At 49.8% G+C, this 18,788-nt stretch overlaps 1 protein-coding gene across 4 annotated transcripts; it reads right to left on the bottom strand.

Annotated features, from left to right (window-relative positions):
- Positions 1–840: 840 nt before the first annotated feature.
- Positions 841–18,072, bottom strand: ENDOU (endonuclease, poly(U) specific). 4 transcript variants are annotated; one of them, XM_081589128.1, is made up of 10 exons: positions 18,018–18,072; positions 13,162–13,284; positions 10,341–10,406; positions 9,654–9,788; positions 8,822–8,993; positions 8,026–8,225; positions 4,377–4,490; positions 3,674–3,780; positions 2,798–2,940; positions 841–1,945 (listed from the first exon to the last, which is right to left on the bottom strand). In XM_081589128.1, exons 1-10 carry the CDS (start codon positions 18,070–18,072, stop codon positions 1,825–1,827), a joined length of 1,236 nt encoding a protein of 411 aa, XP_081445254.1. In that variant the 3' UTR covers positions 841–1,824. The 4 variants fall into 4 exon arrangements, with proteins under 4 accessions (XP_081445254.1, XP_081445255.1, XP_081445256.1 ...); XM_081589129.1 differs by lacking the exon at positions 13,162–13,284; XM_081589130.1 differs by lacking the exons at positions 10,341–10,406; positions 13,162–13,284.
- Positions 18,073–18,788: the final 716 nt, after the last annotated feature.

The raw sequence follows: 18,788 nt of genomic DNA, 5'->3' as shown, positions 1-18,788 counted from the left end.
CCCCTGCACTGGGAGTGACCACTAGAGAAGTCCTAATCATGCAGGTTTTAAGTTTTTATTGTTAATGAAGTATTGGTTATCAATTTTTCCTTTCATGGATTGTGCTTTCGCTGTTATATCTAAACAGGCATTACAGCGACTTCCCTGGCAATCCAGTGGTTAAGACGCTGCACTTCCAATTGAGGGTGTATAGGTTTGATCTTTCTTTTGATTAGTATTATCATGCTATATTTTTCTCTATCCATTTTAAAGTGGATTTCCTGTAGATGACATAGTCAGGTCTCAGTTTTTGATTCACCCTGACAATCTCTGTTTTTTAATTAGTACATGTAGAACATTGACATTCAAAGTGATTACTGACATAGCTAGGTTAATATCTACCATATTCATTACAGTCTTCTGTTTGTTGCCCTTGCTGTTTGTTCCTAAATATGTCTTCTACTCTTTTCCTGCCTTTTATGCTTTTGAGGATTTTATATGATTTTATTTTCTCTTCTTTCTTAGCATGTCAGTTATACATATTTTTAACTTCTGTAGTGATTGCCATCGTTTGCAATATACATTTACAACTAATCCATGCCCACTTTCAAATAACACTGTGCTGCCACATGGATAGTGTGAGTACTTTATAATAACAAAATAATTCCTTCCTCTGTCCTGTTTACCTGTTACAGATAAGTTTATATAATCGAATACATTGTTGCTGTTATTATCTTGAATAAACTGTTATCTGTTAGATCATTTAAGAATCATAAAATAAAAGTTTTATCTTCACTTATTTCTTCTTTGACACTCTTTCCCCAAACAGTTCAAGGGGGCCATATACAAAGACAAGACAGATTTCAAGTTTTCTTAAATGACTTTAATTGGAGATGCAAGACTCTAAAGCCTCGCTCTGTGGGACAGCATCTGGTCCCCAGTGCGGTTAGGGGAGAAATGCATGATTGAGGTTGAAATAGGGAGACCCAGTCTCCCCGTCTTCCATTTTGGAGCTTATGCAAATTTTGGCTGCTTCGTGAGACTTAAGACAATTATGTTACTGATACCAAACTATAGGTTCCTTTCTTCTTCGGATGTAGAATCTTCCTCCTATGAGGGAAACCCTTCTACACACTCTTTGGGATCAAAATTCAGTTCTGTAACTGCACTTAATATCTACAAGTAGGAAGTTTCTTGATGCAGTTACCTAGCTGCAAAAAAAAAAATCAGGCCTGGAGGAGTCTACTCCCTCTCCAGCCTACTCACTGCATCAGCCCTTACCCTCTCACAGACCCTGTTCTGCATCCTCTAAGGATGTAACCCTCGGTAAGACCAGACACCTGCTCTTGATCTCCATGGCCTGATTTCTTTGAAGCCCCAGTACAGGGGTGATTACAGTTTGCAGCGCTGTGTACACAGCCATTATGGTAATCTGGGATTTCTATCAGCCATTCTTCCTAAGAACAATTGAAAACATCTTCACAGTAAAATTAGCATCAGGTTTGCCTTCTTACCAACCCCCAGAAGAGGAAGTGGAGCAAACCCCTCCCCTTTGCATTGAAAGGAAACATGAGGCCTGGAGAGGTCAAGGACTTCTTCACAATTCCATCTCCCTTCAGGGCAAAGAGCTAGGGAGGGTCCTCACCTTCTATTTCCAAAGTGCTGGAGGACAAAGATTTGACTGTTTTTCTAACTTGTATAGTTTCCTTCTTTCCCAAAGGGAAAGATTGGATTGGGGAATTCCTTTCAGTCTCCTCTAATCCCATACCCTCCAGCGCAGAGAAAATAGTATCTCAGTCCTACAAGACCTCTCACTGCCCTCATAAGCCTTTCTAGCTTGAAGCTCTAATGGGTGGAGGACACCACATAGGCTGTTGCGATGTACTTCTTGCCATTTCCATAGGTTGACTTGTTCCAGGTATAGGTCTGGATGGCCAAGGGATGTCCACCCAGGCTTAACTGGCACCTGTGGGGAGAGATCACCAAATAATAGGGACTTGCTTCACTCCACCTCCATCTCCAGGCTGTAAGGATTGAGTTTAGCCCATGCAGAAGGGCTCCACCCTGTCTTATCCTTTAAGGCAGCTGCCACAGCTTGCTTCAGCCACTGCCTCCAGCTTCCCACATGCAGAGCGCCCTTTCAAAATCTGTCTTATTTTCTATCTTCTTAAAAAATACTGCTTCTCATCTTTCCTAGAGGAATATTCTCAAATCCAATTCTAGAGCTGAAACCCCCAGAAATGAAATGTTTGCTTAGGGTTTCAGAAATGGTTGGACCCAGAGTCCTCAAATATTAGAGAAGATGAGACCCCTGGTTTCCAGCTGTGCTCTCTGGGGCTCCAGGGTTCCCCCAAGCAGCCTCAGGGGCCAAATAGGGAGGCTTGCATGCGTGTTCAGTCACTTCAGTCATGTCCGACTCCTCGCAGTCCTATGGACTGTAGCCAACCAGGCTCCTCTGTCCATGGGATTCTCCAGGCAAGAATACTAGGATGGGCTGTCATGCCCTCCTCCAGGGAATCTTCCCGACCCAGTAATCGAACCCACATCTCCTGCATTGGCAGGTGGGTTCTTTACCACTAGTACTACCTGTGAAGTCTAGAGAGGCTTGCAGCCCCAGGGCAGTTCCTTGTCTAACTGTTTGATACATTAAGCTCCTGCATAAGATTGCACTTGGGGAAGGGAGGGGACATAGATCTGTTGCTGGGATGAATGTTGGCAGCCATGTGACTGATCTCATCAACAGCTTCACAATCCAAGAGAGAAAACTGAGCCCCAGAGCAGTGATTTGCCCACACCCTCCTGGGCCACCAGGACTTACACTTTGCCTGGCCTGGCGATGAAGCACAGGGAGTAGAGCGCAAACTCAAACTCAGGGCTGCTGCCAATGAAAGCTGAGCCCACTTCCTTGTAGTACCCATCCCAGTTGAACTGCATGGCCAGCACGTCGGGGTAAGAATCCCACTGCAGAGAGAAGGATGGCAAAGAGGGTCTGGGGAGTGCCCCAACGCAGTCAGAGAGAGGGGTGGCTAGGATGTGTCAGGGGCCCGTGGGGGCCCATGTGAGCTTTCTGGAGAGAGAGGATTCTCTAAATCAACAGAGGAAGCGGTCTGCCTGCTAAGGTGTCTGAGTTCTGCTCAGACCCTCTGTCTGGAACTGCCACCTCACTTCTCCCAGGAACACCAGAGTCAGAATCCATGTACCCAATGCCAGGGGAGCAGGGACATAACTGTTCCCAGTAGCCTTCAAACGTGGAAGAGGAAGACAGTTTAGTGTCCCCAAATTGTTTCCAGACTCAGGGCAGCAAAGGTTTATGAAAATATAAGAAGTTTAACTCAGACTAGCCAGACTGAAATTTCAGCTGCCTCCACATTCTACGGAAATTCAGACAGCTGGTAATTGCATATCTTTGATTTTCCTCTCTGAGAATCCTCCCCTCCTACACTCTCCCATCCACAGAGGATGTCCTCTGTCTCCTCCTGTCCCCTGCACCTCAGGAGCCCTCACTGTTTGGAAGCATGCTGGCTGGATAAACCTCCTTTCCAGCAAATAGGAAAGTCACATTCACAATCCCGGATAGGCTGCCACTAGGGTCAGGGTGAGAGACAAGCCTGCTTGTTCAGAATGCAGAATGAGGACAAGAAGTCTGGGTGCTAACAAGGCTTTTCCAGCCCATGAGGTCAGCATCAGTACTCACAGGCCCGTCATAGATGTGACTGTAATAGTCCACCAGGCCCTCCTTCTCCTGCATGTAGAAACGGATCCAGTTATGGAAGCCGGTGACCTTGCCTTTTTTGACTTCACCTATGATAAAGAGATCAAGGGGGTGATCTGGGCCTCCCCTCCAACCTCTTTCCCCACTCCCATGCCAAGGCTGTCCCCCTTCTCTAGTCTCTGACTCCCAGAATGTCCACCCCAACTTCCTGGAGTCCCTCACATCCCTAACGCTCAGCTCAGGAAGCTCCCCCCTACCCCAGCCACCATTTCAGCTCAAGCCCTCGGGAGAGTTTCTTCCCCTGGCTGACACTGGACCAATCTAAGATCCTCTAGCCATGTCCCTAGGAATAAGCCAGTTCTGGTGGGAGCTTGATGGGGTGTGGCAGTGCAGGAAAAGAACATGGTCTTGGGAAGCAGCTGGCCAAGCGCTGGAAGCAGAAGACCATTGAGAGGCAGACAACCATGGCCTCAAAGGCATCTCCCTTCCTATGTGTGCGTGTTGGGAGCCCCAGTATCTGGGCTTCTTTCTCCCTCAGATACTCCAGAAGAGACCGGTCCTCAAGATCGGCTCCTCAGTCCCCTTCCTCTTGGCCCTGCAAGCTGGTGTGGCTGCTGCCACCTGCCTGAGGGAAGCGTCCCTCTTCATCCCTCCACCTCTTTCTTCCCAAGCAGAGTAATCCCACCTGAGAAGACGTGCTCAAAGCCACTTGAGTCCCTCTCTTCTTTGCTTCTTGAATACAGCCCAAACCACATGTTTTTTAGGTCGCTGACGAACTCCTGTTCCGAGCTGTAGCGGTCTGGGGAGAGGAGCACAGAGGACTTAGGAGAGGGGAAGGCGGGGCCAGGACTTGGGAAGCAAGGAAGGGCCAACTGTCCGAACTCGACAAGAGGCAGGTGGTTCAGCCAACACATGTAGTCAGTTGTTTGTTCAGCAATTATCTTTGGGGCACCTGTCTTGTGCCAGGCCCAGACCTGAAGGCTGAGGATTCAGCAGGGAATCACAAGGACAAGATCCCTGACTTCAGAGTTCACATTCCACTGGAGGAAACAAATGATAAACAAATAAACAGGATGATTTCAGATAAGTGCTATGAAGAAAATAAAGCAGATTATCCTGTGATGACTGGAGGTGGGGATGGGGTGCTCTTCTAGAAAGCCAGGAAGGCCTCTCTGAGAAGGCACTAATTAGAGACCCAAAGGATAAGGAGTCAGCTGTACAAAGACCTGGGAGAAAGATTCTTACACGTAGAAGAAACAGCAGGTGCAAAGGTTCCAGGACACCTTGAACTTGGTGTTCAAAGAGCTGAGCGTCTATGTGGGGGAGCACAGTGAGCAAGAGGGGAGAATGGTGGGAGAAAGGGTCTGAGAGGCAGTTAGAAGTCACCATAAAAGGGTTGGAGCTCGGTCAAACAGTAATAATAACAAAAGTATTTTAGATTTACTATGTTCTATGTGCCTGGCACTGTTTTAACTGCTTTCAGTTCTCACAATGATTCTTATGTCAGAGTGGTATCAGGCTTGGACTCCAAAATCACTGCCGACAGTGACTGCAGCCATGAAATTAAAAGACGCTTACTCCTTGAAAGAAAAGTTATGACAAACCTAGACAACATATTAAAAAGCAGAGACATCACTTTGCCAACAAAGGTCCATATAGTCAAAGCTATGGCTTTTCCAGTAGTCATGTACGGATGTGAGAGTTGGACCATAAAGAAGGCTGAGCACCAAAGAATTGATGCCTTTAAATTGTGGTGCTGGAGAAGATTTTTGAGAGTCCCTTGGACTGCAAGGAGGTCAAACCAGTCAATCCTAAAGGAAGTCAACCCTGAATATCCATTGGAAGGACTGATGCTGAAGCTCCAATAATTTGGCCACTTGATATGAAGAGCTGACTCACTGGAAAAGACCCTGATGCTGGGAAAGGTTGAGGGCAGGAGGAGAGGGAGGCAGCAGAGGATGAGATGGTTGGATGGCATCACTGGCTCAGTGGGCATGAGCTGAGCAAACTCCAGGAGATGGTGAAGGACAGGGAAGCCTGGTGTACTGCAGTTCATAGGATCACATAGAGTCGGACATGATTTAGCAACTGAACAACAACAACAATTCCTGGTGAAGGAAATGGGGGTGGAGAGTGGTGACATAAAGAGAAGAATCAAATATAACTCCTGGGCTATGAGCACAAGCAACTGGATGAATTATGGAACTACTAATGAGATGGGGAAGACTGAGAAAGGAGCAGGTCTGTCTGGAGGAAGAGGCAGGAGCTGTGAGTTCTCTTTACACTAAGCTCTGAGTAGATGCCAGTTAGGCAGGTGGAGATGTCAGAAAGGCCAGTGAGACCCAAAGGAAAGGTCAGGGCTGGGGATCTGAATTAGGGAGCCATCAAATACCAATGGTTTACTGCCTAGAATTGTGAGAGGGGACATAGAAGATGTACCAGACATATTCCCTCCTTTCAAGGACTTAAAACATAGTTGGAAAACAAGACTAAAAGTACATGACATACCATATAGCTGATTCACTTTGCTGTACAGTAGAAACTAACACTACATTATAAAGCAACTATACTCCAATAAAAATTAATTTAAAAAAATAAAAATACACGTTGTAACAGAGAACAGCTGCACAATCTGAATGATGACTGCCTTTCACTGAGTACTTTCCATGCATCAGTTTCCCAAGGTCCCACTGCACAGACAAGGCTCAGACAGGGTCCAAGGGTCAAAGGGCCCGGGGTCACATGCTTCATTAACAAGTGAAACCAAGTCTCTCTGCTCCAGGGGTATTTTAAGACAGAGTCCAAACCCTTGCCGCAAGCAAGCTACGGCAAGTGCAGCTTCATAACGAGGTAGAATGTGAGCTAGAACTTTAAGGAGAAGTGGGATTTGGATAGGGAAAGAAGGGAGGACCGGGTGAGTAGTGAAGAGCCCGCAGTAGGGCTGTCTCCACCTCCAAAATCCTCTCGCGTGTTTACCACAAAGCGAACACCAGGGGGCAGTACAGGATCACACCCTCTTCGTAGGGTTTGCTTGTGTGTCACTGCTGCTGCTGCTAAGTCGCTTCAGTCGTGTCCGACTCTGTGCGACCCCATAGACGGCAGCCCACCAGGCTCCGCCATTCCTGGGATTCTCCAGGCAAGAATACTGGAGTGGGTTGCCATTTCCTTCTTCAGTGCATGAACGGGAAAAGTGAAAGTGAAGTTGCTCAGTCGTGTCCGACTCTTAGCGACCCCATGGACTGCAGCCTACCAGGCTCCTCCGTCCATGGGATTGTCCAGGCAAGAGTACTGGAGTGGGGTGCCATCGCCTTCACTGGCTTTACCTAAAAACAGTGTTACTAACCTAACTGGGCCACCCGAGGATGGAATGCAGTGTCTGAGCAGAGGCCATTCTCTCTCCCCGCCCCGCCCCCCCCCAGCCAGCAAGGGACGACCTGGCTGGAGCCGCCCCCAGGCCAGGCCCAGCTGCCTGGAGTTCGGGGAAGGAATTCAGAGGACACTAACAAACACACCCCATGCCAAGAAGCCCTGAAGCCCAAACCATTTTTGGTCTGATTCAAATGTATCTCTGTTGGCGTCATTCCAGCCAGAACCCTTCCCGGTTAAACTTCCTACTCTGAACCTTTGTTGATTTTCTGTTGCTGCTTCCCCAGCAAAAAAAAAGAAGTGAAATGGGCCAGCCTCCTTCCTGGACTTAGTGCCTCAGAAGGGAGCAGGGACAGGGACCCTTCGTTCCTGGAAAGTGGTGCTGAGTCTGGAGTCACCTGAGGGGGCAGAGGAGTCCCCTGGGGGAGGGGGAGTGGGACTCACAGCCTGCAGTGAACCCTGAGACTGAAATACACATGGGGGATAAACAAGGTGGCTGAAAGAAAGTGAAAGTGCTAGCCGCTCAGTCGTGTCCACTCTTTGCGACCCCATGGACTATAGCCCACCAGGTTCCTCTGTCCATGGGATTCTCCAGGCAAGAATACTGGAGTGGGTTGCCATTCCCTTCTCCAAGGGTTCTTCCCGATCTAGGGATGGATCTGCGTTGCGGGCAGATTCTTTACCGTCTGAGCCACCAAGGAAGCCCCCTGGTGCTGAGATTAGGTTAAAAGACAGGATGACTCCCAAACCAGGCAGAGGATTCTTCAGTTCCTGCTGGAGTCCATGGGCTCCTCTCTCTGGCCCCTTCCCTGCCTTCTCCCAGGGCAGAGAGAGAGGCCCTGGCCTCCACCTAAATCCTCACATGCTCTCTTAACCTGCCTATCATGGAGCTCCTTCCCCAGCAGGCACACCCCTGAGTCCTCAGCATGACCTCCCTCACTTGGGGGAGGCCTCACTGCCTCACTCACTCTGCTGGTGGAGGAAGCCATAGAGTTCCTTCATGACGGCCGTCTTCATGATCTCTCTGAGGAAGGTGTCCTGCTCAGCCAGCTCCTGGGCTGTGAAGTGCTCCCCGCGGCCCGTGGCCCGCTGGTAGTTGTTGAGGAGGTTGATGAAGGCGGCGTAGGTCGGCTTAGAGAAGAGCTTCTCGTTGACATATGTGAAGAGCCTGGAGGAGGTAGAGGGAGGCCCAGTGAGAGGCCTGGACATGGAGCAGAAACACTCCATAATGCCCAGATGCAGGGCAGGCACGTGAGGGTTGAGTGTAGAGGCAGAGTGGGGCCCTCAGATACTCTTGGGGACAACGCATGAGGTCACTCATTTCTCCACTTCATCTCTTGGAAGGTCAGTTCTATTCTCAGCCAGTCCGTCCATCCTAAGTTGCTTCCATCATGTCTGACTCTTTGCAACCCCATGGACTGTAGCCTGCCAGGCTCCTCTGTCCATGGGATTCTCCAAGCAAGAATACTGGAGTGGGTTGCCACTTCCTTCTCCGGGGGATCTTCCCAACCCAGGGATAGAACCCACATCTCTTAAGTCTCCTGCTCTGGCAGACGGGTTCTTTACCACTAGTGCCACCTGGGAAACCCCAGAAACCCTCCCACGTGGATTGCCCCAGGCCCTCGGGATGGCTTTATCTGTCTCCAGAGAACTGTTTTCCCCTCTCCCTTTGATCCTGCCTGCCTTAGGAGAAAAGAGCTGAGGCACCAAAGGAGGCACAATTCAGAGAGAGACTTCGCTGGAAGAGGCGTTCAGGGAACTCACGGCTCTGGGCAGCGGTCCACTTGGTCTCTGGTCTCCGAGGGTGAGATGCAGTTTTGGCTGTTGAGAACGATGTCTTCCTTCCGGGCTTTGTTGGTATCTGCCCTGTAGATCTTCTCAGAGACACTCTGCAGTTCTTCCTTGGTTATGGCATCGCTGCTGTGGGAGAAGCCCTCTGGGAGGGATTGGGGGAGGGGTATCTCAGAGCTCAATGGAGGCCAGGGGGCAGGTAGCTATCTGTGAACATCCGTTCTTGGGTACCTTCCAGAAGCCAGCATCAGGGGAGGGCTGCAGTCAGGCACCCTAGTGACTGCAGGGCAGTGGCCTAGAGCCAGTTAGTCCCTCAGTCGTGTCCAACTCTTTGCAACCCCATGGACTGAAGCCCACCAGGCTCCTCTGTCCGTGGAATTCTCCAGGCAAGAGTACTGGAGTGGGTAGCCATATCTTCTCCAGGGGACCTTCCCAACCCAGGGATCAAACCCAGGTCTCCTGCATTGCAGGCAGATTCTTAACTGTCTGAGCCACCCAGGGAAGCCCTGAGAGCCTAAAGGATCCTTACACTTAGCACAAAATACCCACACGGTCCCCTGCCACTAGGAAGGTTTTTGCACTTTGGCAAACATTAGGATCATCTGGAGGGTTTGTGAAAACATATCGGTGGGCCCCACCCCAGAGTTTCTGATTCTGTGGATCCAGGCTGAGCCCTAGAGCTTCCACTTCTAATAAATTCCCAGATTATGCTCATGCTGCTGGTCCAGGGTCCACGCTTGGAGAACCATTGCTCTAGAGAGTCCCTCTGCCTCCAGGGCTATGCTAAAGGGAGCAGGAGTCTGACCATGGCCACACAGGCTCTCGAAATCCTCGCAGCAGTTTCCAAACTCTCGGCAGCGGGCATTGCAGTGGCATGGATGGTGCTTGTCAAAGGCCTCCAGGCAGCGGCCCTGGCAGGAGTTGGGTGCCAAGTACAAGCCTGAGAGGACAGAGAGGAGGTGTGTCCTGAGCAGACCTCTAGGGGTCGCTCTGTAGCGTCAGCGGCCAGGCCAGGCCCCCTCCCCCACCCCACCCCACCCCCACTGCCAGCCCCCCAATCCCCACCCCCTACCAGCCTCGCTCTCCTGCTTCCTATTAAAGAACTCCTGGGAAGGAAAACAAACAAGCTTAATTGGTGCACACCCTTCACAGTCAGGAAGTCCTTTCTGATGCTGAACTCTCCTTTCTGGCCTGTTGTTTTTATAATCTTCCCTCTCTAAAAATAAAATCTGTTAACCCTCCTCTCCCTCTTGCAGGCTTCAGACTCTTTCCTGCCTATCTGCCCCCTCCCAGCTCACTGAGGCCCCCAGGGCTTCCTCCTGCCCAGGCATCAAGAGTCCAGTGAGCCCCTCACCACCTCCAGGTGCTAGATTTGGGGTCCTGGCTGGCTTAGGCTCGGGCCTATTTCTGCTGACATGGCTGACATCTCCTTGCCCCACCCCATGTCCCTTGTCCTTCCCCAAAGGCCCCCCCTTTGCAGAGGCAGACTCACTGCTAGCCGGGGCACCCTCTGTCTCCTCCTCCAGCTCCAGGAATGGCTCTGGTTCTTTGGGATTCTCTTCAGCTGTAGGTCAGAGAAGTAAAGTCACCAGTTATCCCCAAGGGGCCCCTCCTCTTTATCCCTGGTTCTCAGTCCTCCCAACCAAGCAGGTGCAGTGGAAAAAAATACAAAACAGGGGCTCGGGTACAATAAACAAGTACCAGGTGAAGGAGGAGAAAAATGGAAAATGTAAGACAGAGGGGCATGAAAACCATTCTAGAATATGAAAGAACATCCCCAGGCATGACCTTCCTCACCATTTACCCTTCTGGTACTCAAGTGTTGTTGTTCAGTCAATAAGTCGTGTCCGACTCTTTTGCAACCCCATGGACTGTGGTCCACCAGGCTCCTCTGTCCATAGAATTCTCCAGGCAAGAATACTGGAGTGGGTTACCATTTCTTCTCCAGGGGATCTTCCCAACCCAGGGATCAAACCCTCATCTCCTGTATTGGTAGGCAGATTCTTTACCACGGAGCCACCAGGGAAGCCTGGTATTCAGTGTGCTCATCCTTAAAAACGGGAATGGGGACAAAAAGTGGTCCCTTCTGGGATGAAAACTCTGAGGTTGGTATGACTTTTCTTTAATATAAATCGATAGATGGATAGGCTTGAAACCCCCAAATGATAAGGCCCTCACTTAGGAACATCCCTTACCTATAATAACTCCCAGGGTCAAGGGTGAACTTCTCCCAGGCCTCAGGGAATAAGAACTGTTTCCTGAGTTACCAACTTCCCTTCTTTCTTCACAGTTACACTTGGCAATGGCCACAAAGGCTGCGTTTGGGGGAAGGGCATTCAGAAAAGCACATTCCTACTGTGCCCCACTCCCTTGCCTGCAAGCAGATTGACTGCAGCCTGGGCTGTGGGCAGAGAAGGATGGAGTCAGGGTGGGGAGGAAGAAGAAAGAATGACCTGGGGACTCGGAGCTCCTATATCATCACAGAGTGGAATAAATTCCATCCCCTGCCCACCACTCAAAGCAAACACTATTACAAAGTGCTTCAGAATCTGTTAGTGTGTTCACCACATAGTATGGGTTATTACGGTCAGACCCATGTCTGTGTGCTAAGTCGCTTCAGTCATGTCCAACTCTGCGACCCCATGGACTGTAGCCTGCCAGGTTCCTCTGTCTGTGGGATTCTTCAGGCAAGAATACTGGAGTGGGCTGCCATGCCCTCCTCCAGGGGATCTTCCCCATTTAGGGATCGAACCCGAGTCTCTTAAGTCTCCTACATTGGCAAGCGGGTTCTTCAGCGCTAGCACCACCTGGGAAGCCCATCAGAACCATGGGGCAGGTTATTCACTGTCAACAAACATCTCCAATCACTTGCTTTCTGCCAGCCTGTGTTAATGCTGACAATCCACAGGGGTCTTAACTCAGGCACATTTTATGCTGAATAGATTTCTGTGAGCTAATGTAGGGTTTCAACCATCATTTATAATATTTTTTCTATCGGAAAAGGGCTCTGAGTTGTACATCAGGGACAGGGATGAAATGGTTGCTAAGCTGAGTGTGTTGAAATGGCAGGCCGATAGTCCACGGTGAACAAGCCACCATGTGTCTGCTGAATGGGGCACAGGGCAGCAGAGAAGGGTCTGCTCTGATTCTGGCACTGAGCTCTGGGCCTGGGTTTCCCTGCCTGGGCCTGACAGCAGAACTGCTAGTCCACTGGCGTTTTTGTGTAAATCAAGTCAGTGTTACTTAGGGTGGAAGCACCTCTGAGGGCACGTGGCTGGGTCAGCAGAGACCACACTTGGGCAAATTAGGAAAAAGTACTTCTTTCTCTCAGCAAACACAGCTCTTCACCAAGACACATGGCTTAGCGAGAAGGATACAGATTCAACTTTGGTTCAGCTTGCCTTCTCAATCAGAGGCTCTTGTGCAGTACACAATACACACAACTGTATGCAGCTGGCCGTTAGGTACCATGGCTTTAGTGACCATGTTTTCCAAACTGGGAGTCGGGGCATATGATTTGACAGTAAACTTAGCAGAAGACTATTTACCTAGGTGTCTAAAACATTGGAAGCATCAAAATAAGGGAATTATTCAAAATGAGTTTTTCAAATTTAAAACTGTGTAGTTGGAATAGCAGAACAACTAGGTTTTGAGGGTGGTGCTTGTCCAGGTTAATCCTAGGAATGATGTGCAGCCACTCAGTCCACTCGTGATAGGGAAAGTCAAAGTGTTAGCCGTTCAGTCGTGTCCAACTCTTTGCAACCCCATGGACTGTATTCTACCAGGCTCCTCTGTCCATGGGATTCTCCAGGCAAGAATACTGGTGTGGGTAGCCATTCCCTTCTCCAGGGGATCTTCCCAACCCAGGGATCAAACCTGAGGCTCCCACATTGCAAGCAGATTCTTTAGCGTCTGAGCCACCAAAGAAGCCCTGTGATAGGAAAAGTGGTGTGAATTGTGACGGTCATTGACACCATGTGGTCTTCCTGGTGGCATGCAAGTTGGGAAAGTTCATGACCATTTGTTTACTTTGGCAAATAATAATTGGTAATGTCATACATGCTAAAATGATATTTTCATCTTTTCACTTTTTTTTTTAATTTAAACTTTTCAGATATTAATCCTGATAGTTCAGACAGATGTTCCAGGTAAATGATTCTATTTTAAGTTGGGGTCTTTGAGCACTGTGACCAGTCTGGAACTCTGCTCTGGATCGTTGGACATCCTGGCTGGCAGTCCCTCTAGCAGGCTAGATGTGGTCATGGCCTGGCCTGCTGTGCCTCCCAGGCCCTTCACCCCACAAGCAGCCTCACCTGTACACAGCTGTTCATAGTCTTCACAGCAGTCCCCGTGCCGAGGACACCGGCGGTCACACTGGCAGACAGCATCCCGGTCAAATCTCTCATTACAGCGAGATGCACATGATTCCCTTTTGCCTACGGTCAGCAAAGGTCACAGACTCAGCTCCTCAGGGATCCTACTCTCCTCATCAAGGTACCCTCTGCAGGAGGATTCACAGACAGGGACCAGGGACTTACCTGGCAGGAAAGGTCACCGCTAGCTGCCAGGGAGAAGTACACACACAGCCTCCCATGAACAACAGCCTTGCCGCCACTGCCCACCAGCCATCACCCACCACCCACTGACTATTGCAGGGCTCATAATCTAGACCAGGACCACAAACTCAGATGCCTACTGGAGCTAGACCTGTAACACAAACGAGTCAAGAGCAGGGAGGCAGTAGGAGGAGGTGAGGACTGTGACAGACTTGGAAACAATGCCCTGCCTGAAGCTGGCAGCCATGAGCAGCTCCAGCCAATTGTTGCCATTTGGGATGCAGGCTGAGTGTTGCCAGAGCCTCCCGTTTTTTCTTTCAAGAGAAGCCTTCATTCTTATGTAAATTTTCCAGTTTTAAAAAATTTGGAGAGACCAAAGAAAGAGGTCTGTGGGCTGGGCTTGGCCCAGAGACCATCATTCCCCTGTCACGTTGAGGATGGTGGATCACAGTTGTTCTAATGACCCCACCTGTCCTCTCCCCATGACCATCCCCTGCCTCTCATCCTGTCCCTTTTACATCTTCTGCTTCTTTGTTCTTCCCTCCCCTTAGCCTGGTCTCTCTGCACCCCCTTCCCCACTTGTTACAGCTTTCTGTCTCTTCTAGTCTTGGGAATGTGTTTGGATTAGTTTCGTTCAGGGTGGGGACTGAGGTGGGTGTGGGAGAGAATTGGGCTTTGGAACAAGATCTGTTATGCAACCACAGACTACATCCCTTGCTCCAGCCAAATGACTTGCAGAAGCAAGCTTTTGGTCACAAGGGGCATAAGACAAGAAATTTTGAAAGAAATGGTACAAACCCACGACCACTGCTAAAAAAAACAAGCCCACCACAGCAAAGACAGTGGAAGGCGGGTGAGCCAGGTCAAGCTGGCTGAGCTCTCTTTCCTTCCACTCTAGGCTTTAAGGGTGATAATACAGCCTTTGTTTCCACTTGAGGTTCCTGAGGTTTGGATTTAGTGGGTTCTGGGTTTAGGGTCAGGCTGTGGGTTACAGAGAATGTCAAGATCAGAGTCAGAGTCACAGTTAACACTGGAATTTGTATGAATTTGAAGAAACTTAAACCTAAGTTGGGCCAGCGATGGGGCTTGTTAGGTTTAGATGAAGAGCTACAGTTAGGATTTGGGCTTGAGTTAATTACTGGTACAATAACAATTTTGCATTGCTGTTTGGATAAGGAAGGAGGAGTAGGTCTAAAACCTCATTCAGGGTTGAGAAATGTGTCAAGACCAGGAGAGGAGAAATAATCCCAATTTTGCCTTAGATAAGATTTGGGGTTTGGTCCTGTTTCACACAGGTATAGCATCGCAATTGAGCCTGGCTTGGGGTGGAGGTGGAGATGAGGGCTATGGGCTGGGTTACCGGTTTGGGATTAGGGCTTACACTGTTCTAATGAGGGTGACACAGCAGAGAGGCCAAGAACCTGGACTCTGGCGCCAAACTGCTTGAGGCTGGAATTCTAGTTCTGCTGCTTTCTAGCTATGTGATCTTGGGCAAGTTATTTTACCTGCTATGCCCCAGGTTCCTTCTCTGTAAATGTGTGAAAATAATGGAGCCCATGTCATAGAGTATTCATAAGAATTCAATGAGTTAATTTTTGTAAAGCACTTAGGACACTGCAGGACACATTAGTAGCACCATGTAAGTGTTAGATAAATAAGCGGTCAGCATTCCATGCCCATCTTCAAGGTGGTAAATGTCCAGACTGGCTGGAGCAGTCTTCCCTGTCTACATGCCTGATCTAGCTGACTGCCTCCCTGGGTTTCAGCCAGGCCATCCCTTGGGCTGACAGTTTCTAGCTGACATCATCACTATGGGTCTGTGTTCTTTACATCAAAGAAGTGTCACGTTAAGGTTAACCCAGGTTCTGAGGCAACTTCACATAAAGGGCCTCCAATGTGGCCATAAAGGCAGAGCCAGTGAATCGTCCCTAGAGAAGACTGGGTCAAGGCCACTAGTCCCTCCAAGCCGAGGGGAACGCCCCCTGAATCTTAAGTGATGCTTCCTTGGAGCCCACATGCAAAGAACTTAAGGAGAAGTTTTCAGCCCAGGAGGAAGACTGTGTCAGCTGCCTGTTCAGTTAGCCTGGCAGTACACCCAGAATCCAAAGGGAGAGAACTCGGACAAATCAGGACAACCTTCTTAAATGGGCCAGATCAGCAGTGTCCAAGGAAGGAATTCACTACAGTCCAGCAGCTGGCACCAGTTGAGAAGGGCTGCAAATGAATGGTCAGCTCTGAAGAGCTCAGGAGGACACCTCCCACTGGCTCTGGCTGAGTGAACTCTTTCATCTCTATTCAAGAGCTTTGTCATCACTGGAAACCCCAGGCCAGAGATCCTTTACACTTCCCTGTAAACCTGACCATCTGCTTTAAGAGGACCTTGGGGTGTGAGGGGATGGGGAGGGGGTGGGAGAGACTTTTCCTCATAGGCCTCTCTGCTATATCTGTTCTGGGGACCCTCTGGGGACTAGTCACCATGACTATTTACTCCAGCGCTCCCAGCCAGCAGCTCCCATCCACATAAATCCTCTGTGTACACCTCGCTCATCAGCCAGGCACCTGAATCACTGCTCCAGTAACCCTCTTGCCCATCTCTCTCTCTTTTTTTTTTCGTACTCTATTTTGGCCTTTCTTTACCCTCACAGAGCTTATCAACAACACCCACCCCCCAGCCCTGGCCAAACAATCCCTACATGAAATGCTAAATTTCTCTAAACACTCCAAAACTCAAATGCGCCAGAATGCCCACCCCCTATCCATACTGCCCATCAACAAACTTGGTCCCGAGCCTGGGTGTTCCCTATATGACAGCGCTCCGCCCCTCTGATGTTTAGGGAATCCTACATCCGTGCTTCTCTGGGGGTCCCAGATGCTGTTTCCGTGGAGATCTAGCCCACCAAGATGATTCACTTCCGCCTCAATTCACTTGAAATAGCTGAGGACATAAGACTGGCTCCCACGCTATTCATACTCAAATCTGAGTTCTGAGATGTTGGCAGAAGACAAACAAGAACCGAGCCCCTTTCTCCCACTTCGGGAAAGAAGGAGGCATCACCCACTGGACTCTGACTTCTCCATCAGTCCAGCAGCAGGGTCAGACCACCAGCCACAGGGGCAAGGGCTCCACCTGCATTTCTGAAGCCACTGTTGTGTCTGCCCTCAGGGATATCCCCCAGGGACCAAATGTCTCCAGTTGCTCTCATCTCCTGAGAATGGGATGCCCCAAGCCCACGGCCACCGCTTCACACTAACCCTGAAGCTCTATACCCTCTCTCACTCTCTACCACGAGCTCTGCACCCCCCGGGCCAGCGGCTCTGCTATGTGCGTGGGAGTGGAGGTACAGTAATCCCAGCCAGTGGGGAGGCCTGGGAATGACTTTCCCCTCCAAAGTCTTTTCATTTAGTTTCTTTAGCGGTCTCCTTACCCAAAACCTCATGGGAAATGATTCCAAGACTAAATTCTGTATGTAAATAAATATTTACTATATTAATATATGATTAATGCATTACATTATAATAACAGGTAAAATATAAATTATTTTATATGTATTTACATTGTGAGCTTCCCTGGTGGCTCAGGGGTAAAGAATTAGCCTGCCAATGCAGGAGACTCAGGTTCAATCCCTGGGTCAGGAAGATCCCCTGGAGAAGGAAGTAGCAACCCGCTCCGGTATTCTTGCCTGGGAAATCCCATGGAGAGAGGAGCCTGGTGGCCTACAGTCCACGGGGTCACAAAGAGTCAGACACAACTGAGTGACTACATGACAATTTATAATCACAATTATAATCAAAGACCCAAATCTTTGAGATATCATTCCATATAAGGTGCTTCTGATATATTATCTTATTTAATCCTTATGACAGTCCTGTGTAAGAACACCCCAGAGAGTTGGGGGACCTGGGAGGGAGAGCATGAGGGTAGTGAGATGAGGGAGGGAGGGAGAGATGGGGTGCAATGGGTATCAAGCTCGGATTCTTTCTCCTCTGGGCAGAGGAGGATTCCCCCCACACCCCTCAGCTCTGCCCCCTGCTGAACAGGAATGTGTTCCCATCCTCAGCACAGGTCCCATCCCTGCACCACTAGTACCTGGGGGCCTGGACCCTTCTCCACTTTAGCTCCTCTACCAGGGACGAGACGGAGCCCTCTGACTAAGTGGCCTGCCTCCTGGTCAGGGCCTCTATCCCTGGAGCCTGCCCACCGACTGACTAAGGCTTTGTAGGGAGAAGTCCCACCCAGACAACCCACCCCTCACCTAGGTAGCAGAGGAAGTGACCAAGGGCGGCCAGGCCACGCAAACCCAGTCAGTCACAGTTCAGCTTCACACCATATGGTGGCCTTGGAAAACAAAACCTTGATGAAATCAAGTCAAGCTGGACTAAGGGTTGTTTGGGGCTCATCTTCCAAGGTGCCCCCGGCCCATCAGTGCTGCAGCTCCCTTCACACAGCCCAGTCTACTCCAGAGGCAACTCCTGCCTCAGACCAGGCCTGGTCTAGGGGGTCCAAGGCTTTTGGACAGAGCTGGCCCTCCCTCATCTCACTACCCTCAAGCTCTCCCTCCCAGGTCCACCAACTCTCTGCAGGATTCCTGTCATCCCCACCAGTAGTGACTTACCGGCCCAGGCCAGGCCACAGAGCATGGCCACTATCAGGGGGACACAGGCCCTCATGGTGTCCAGTCGGAGGCCAAAAGGAGATGGCTTTGACTAGCGTCAATGTGAATGTCACAGCTCCCAAATGAGCCTTCTGGCCCAGGCTGATCCTTTTAAAGACATCAGACCTTGTGGATCTGGTGCCTCCAGATCCTTTCAGGAAGAAAAAAAGGGGAGGGAGGCACCCCAGATGGAAGGAGTCGGGGAGGGGGTGGGGCCTGACAGATGTTTGAAGCCAGAGGCAAGGTGACTAAGGAGGCGGGTAACACCAGATGTTTAGAACAGGTAATGCTAGCTGTTCGTAGCTTAGAAAACAGGCCATGCAAGCAGGCACAGCAACTCGGGCCTAGTTTGGGGGGTTCTCTGTCCAGGTGAGGAGAACTCATGGGCTTGTCTCTGGTGATGTCCTCTAAACATCCACCTACCTGAAAGCCAAGGGCCTGACCTTCCAAGAGGCTACAACTGGCTCCATCTTTGAACACCAGGTGCTCAGCTTGAGGAATATAGTGAAAAGATCATTATGTGTTAGACAAATAGTAAGTGCTTAAGCAAGCTTTGGGCTTCCCTCGTAGCTCAGTGAATAAAGAATCCGCCTGCAATGCAGGAGATCCGGGTTTGATTCCTGGGTTGGAAAGATCCCCTGGAGAAGGAAATGGCAACCCACTCCAGTTGTTATAGCCATGTGTTTTGGGAAACAAACTCACTCAGAAGGACAATGCAGGTAATGGAGTGCA

The sequence above is a fragment of the Giraffa tippelskirchi genome, chromosome 4, assembly GCF_054371585.1.
Source record: "Giraffa tippelskirchi isolate mGirTip1 chromosome 4, T2T-mGirTip1v1.2.pri, whole genome shotgun sequence".
NCBI classification, from domain to species: Eukaryota; Metazoa; Chordata; class Mammalia; order Artiodactyla; family Giraffidae; genus Giraffa; species Giraffa tippelskirchi.
This window is presented reverse-complemented; position numbering and strand designations above follow the sequence as displayed.

Coding starts and splice junctions, on each gene's coding strand:
- ENDOU (XM_081589128.1), bottom strand. CDS start 18,072: ATGAGGGCCTGTGTCCCCCTGATAGTGGCCATGCTCTGTGGCCTGGCC. Junction 4,491..8,025: donor TGGCTTCCTCCACCAGCAGA/GTGAGTGAGGCA, acceptor TCCTCTCCCCAG/ACCGCTACAGCTCGGAACAG. Junction 3,781..4,376: donor CTTTGAGCACGTCTTCTCAG/GTGGGATTACTC, acceptor TCTTTATCATAG/GTGAAGTCAAAAAAGGCAAG.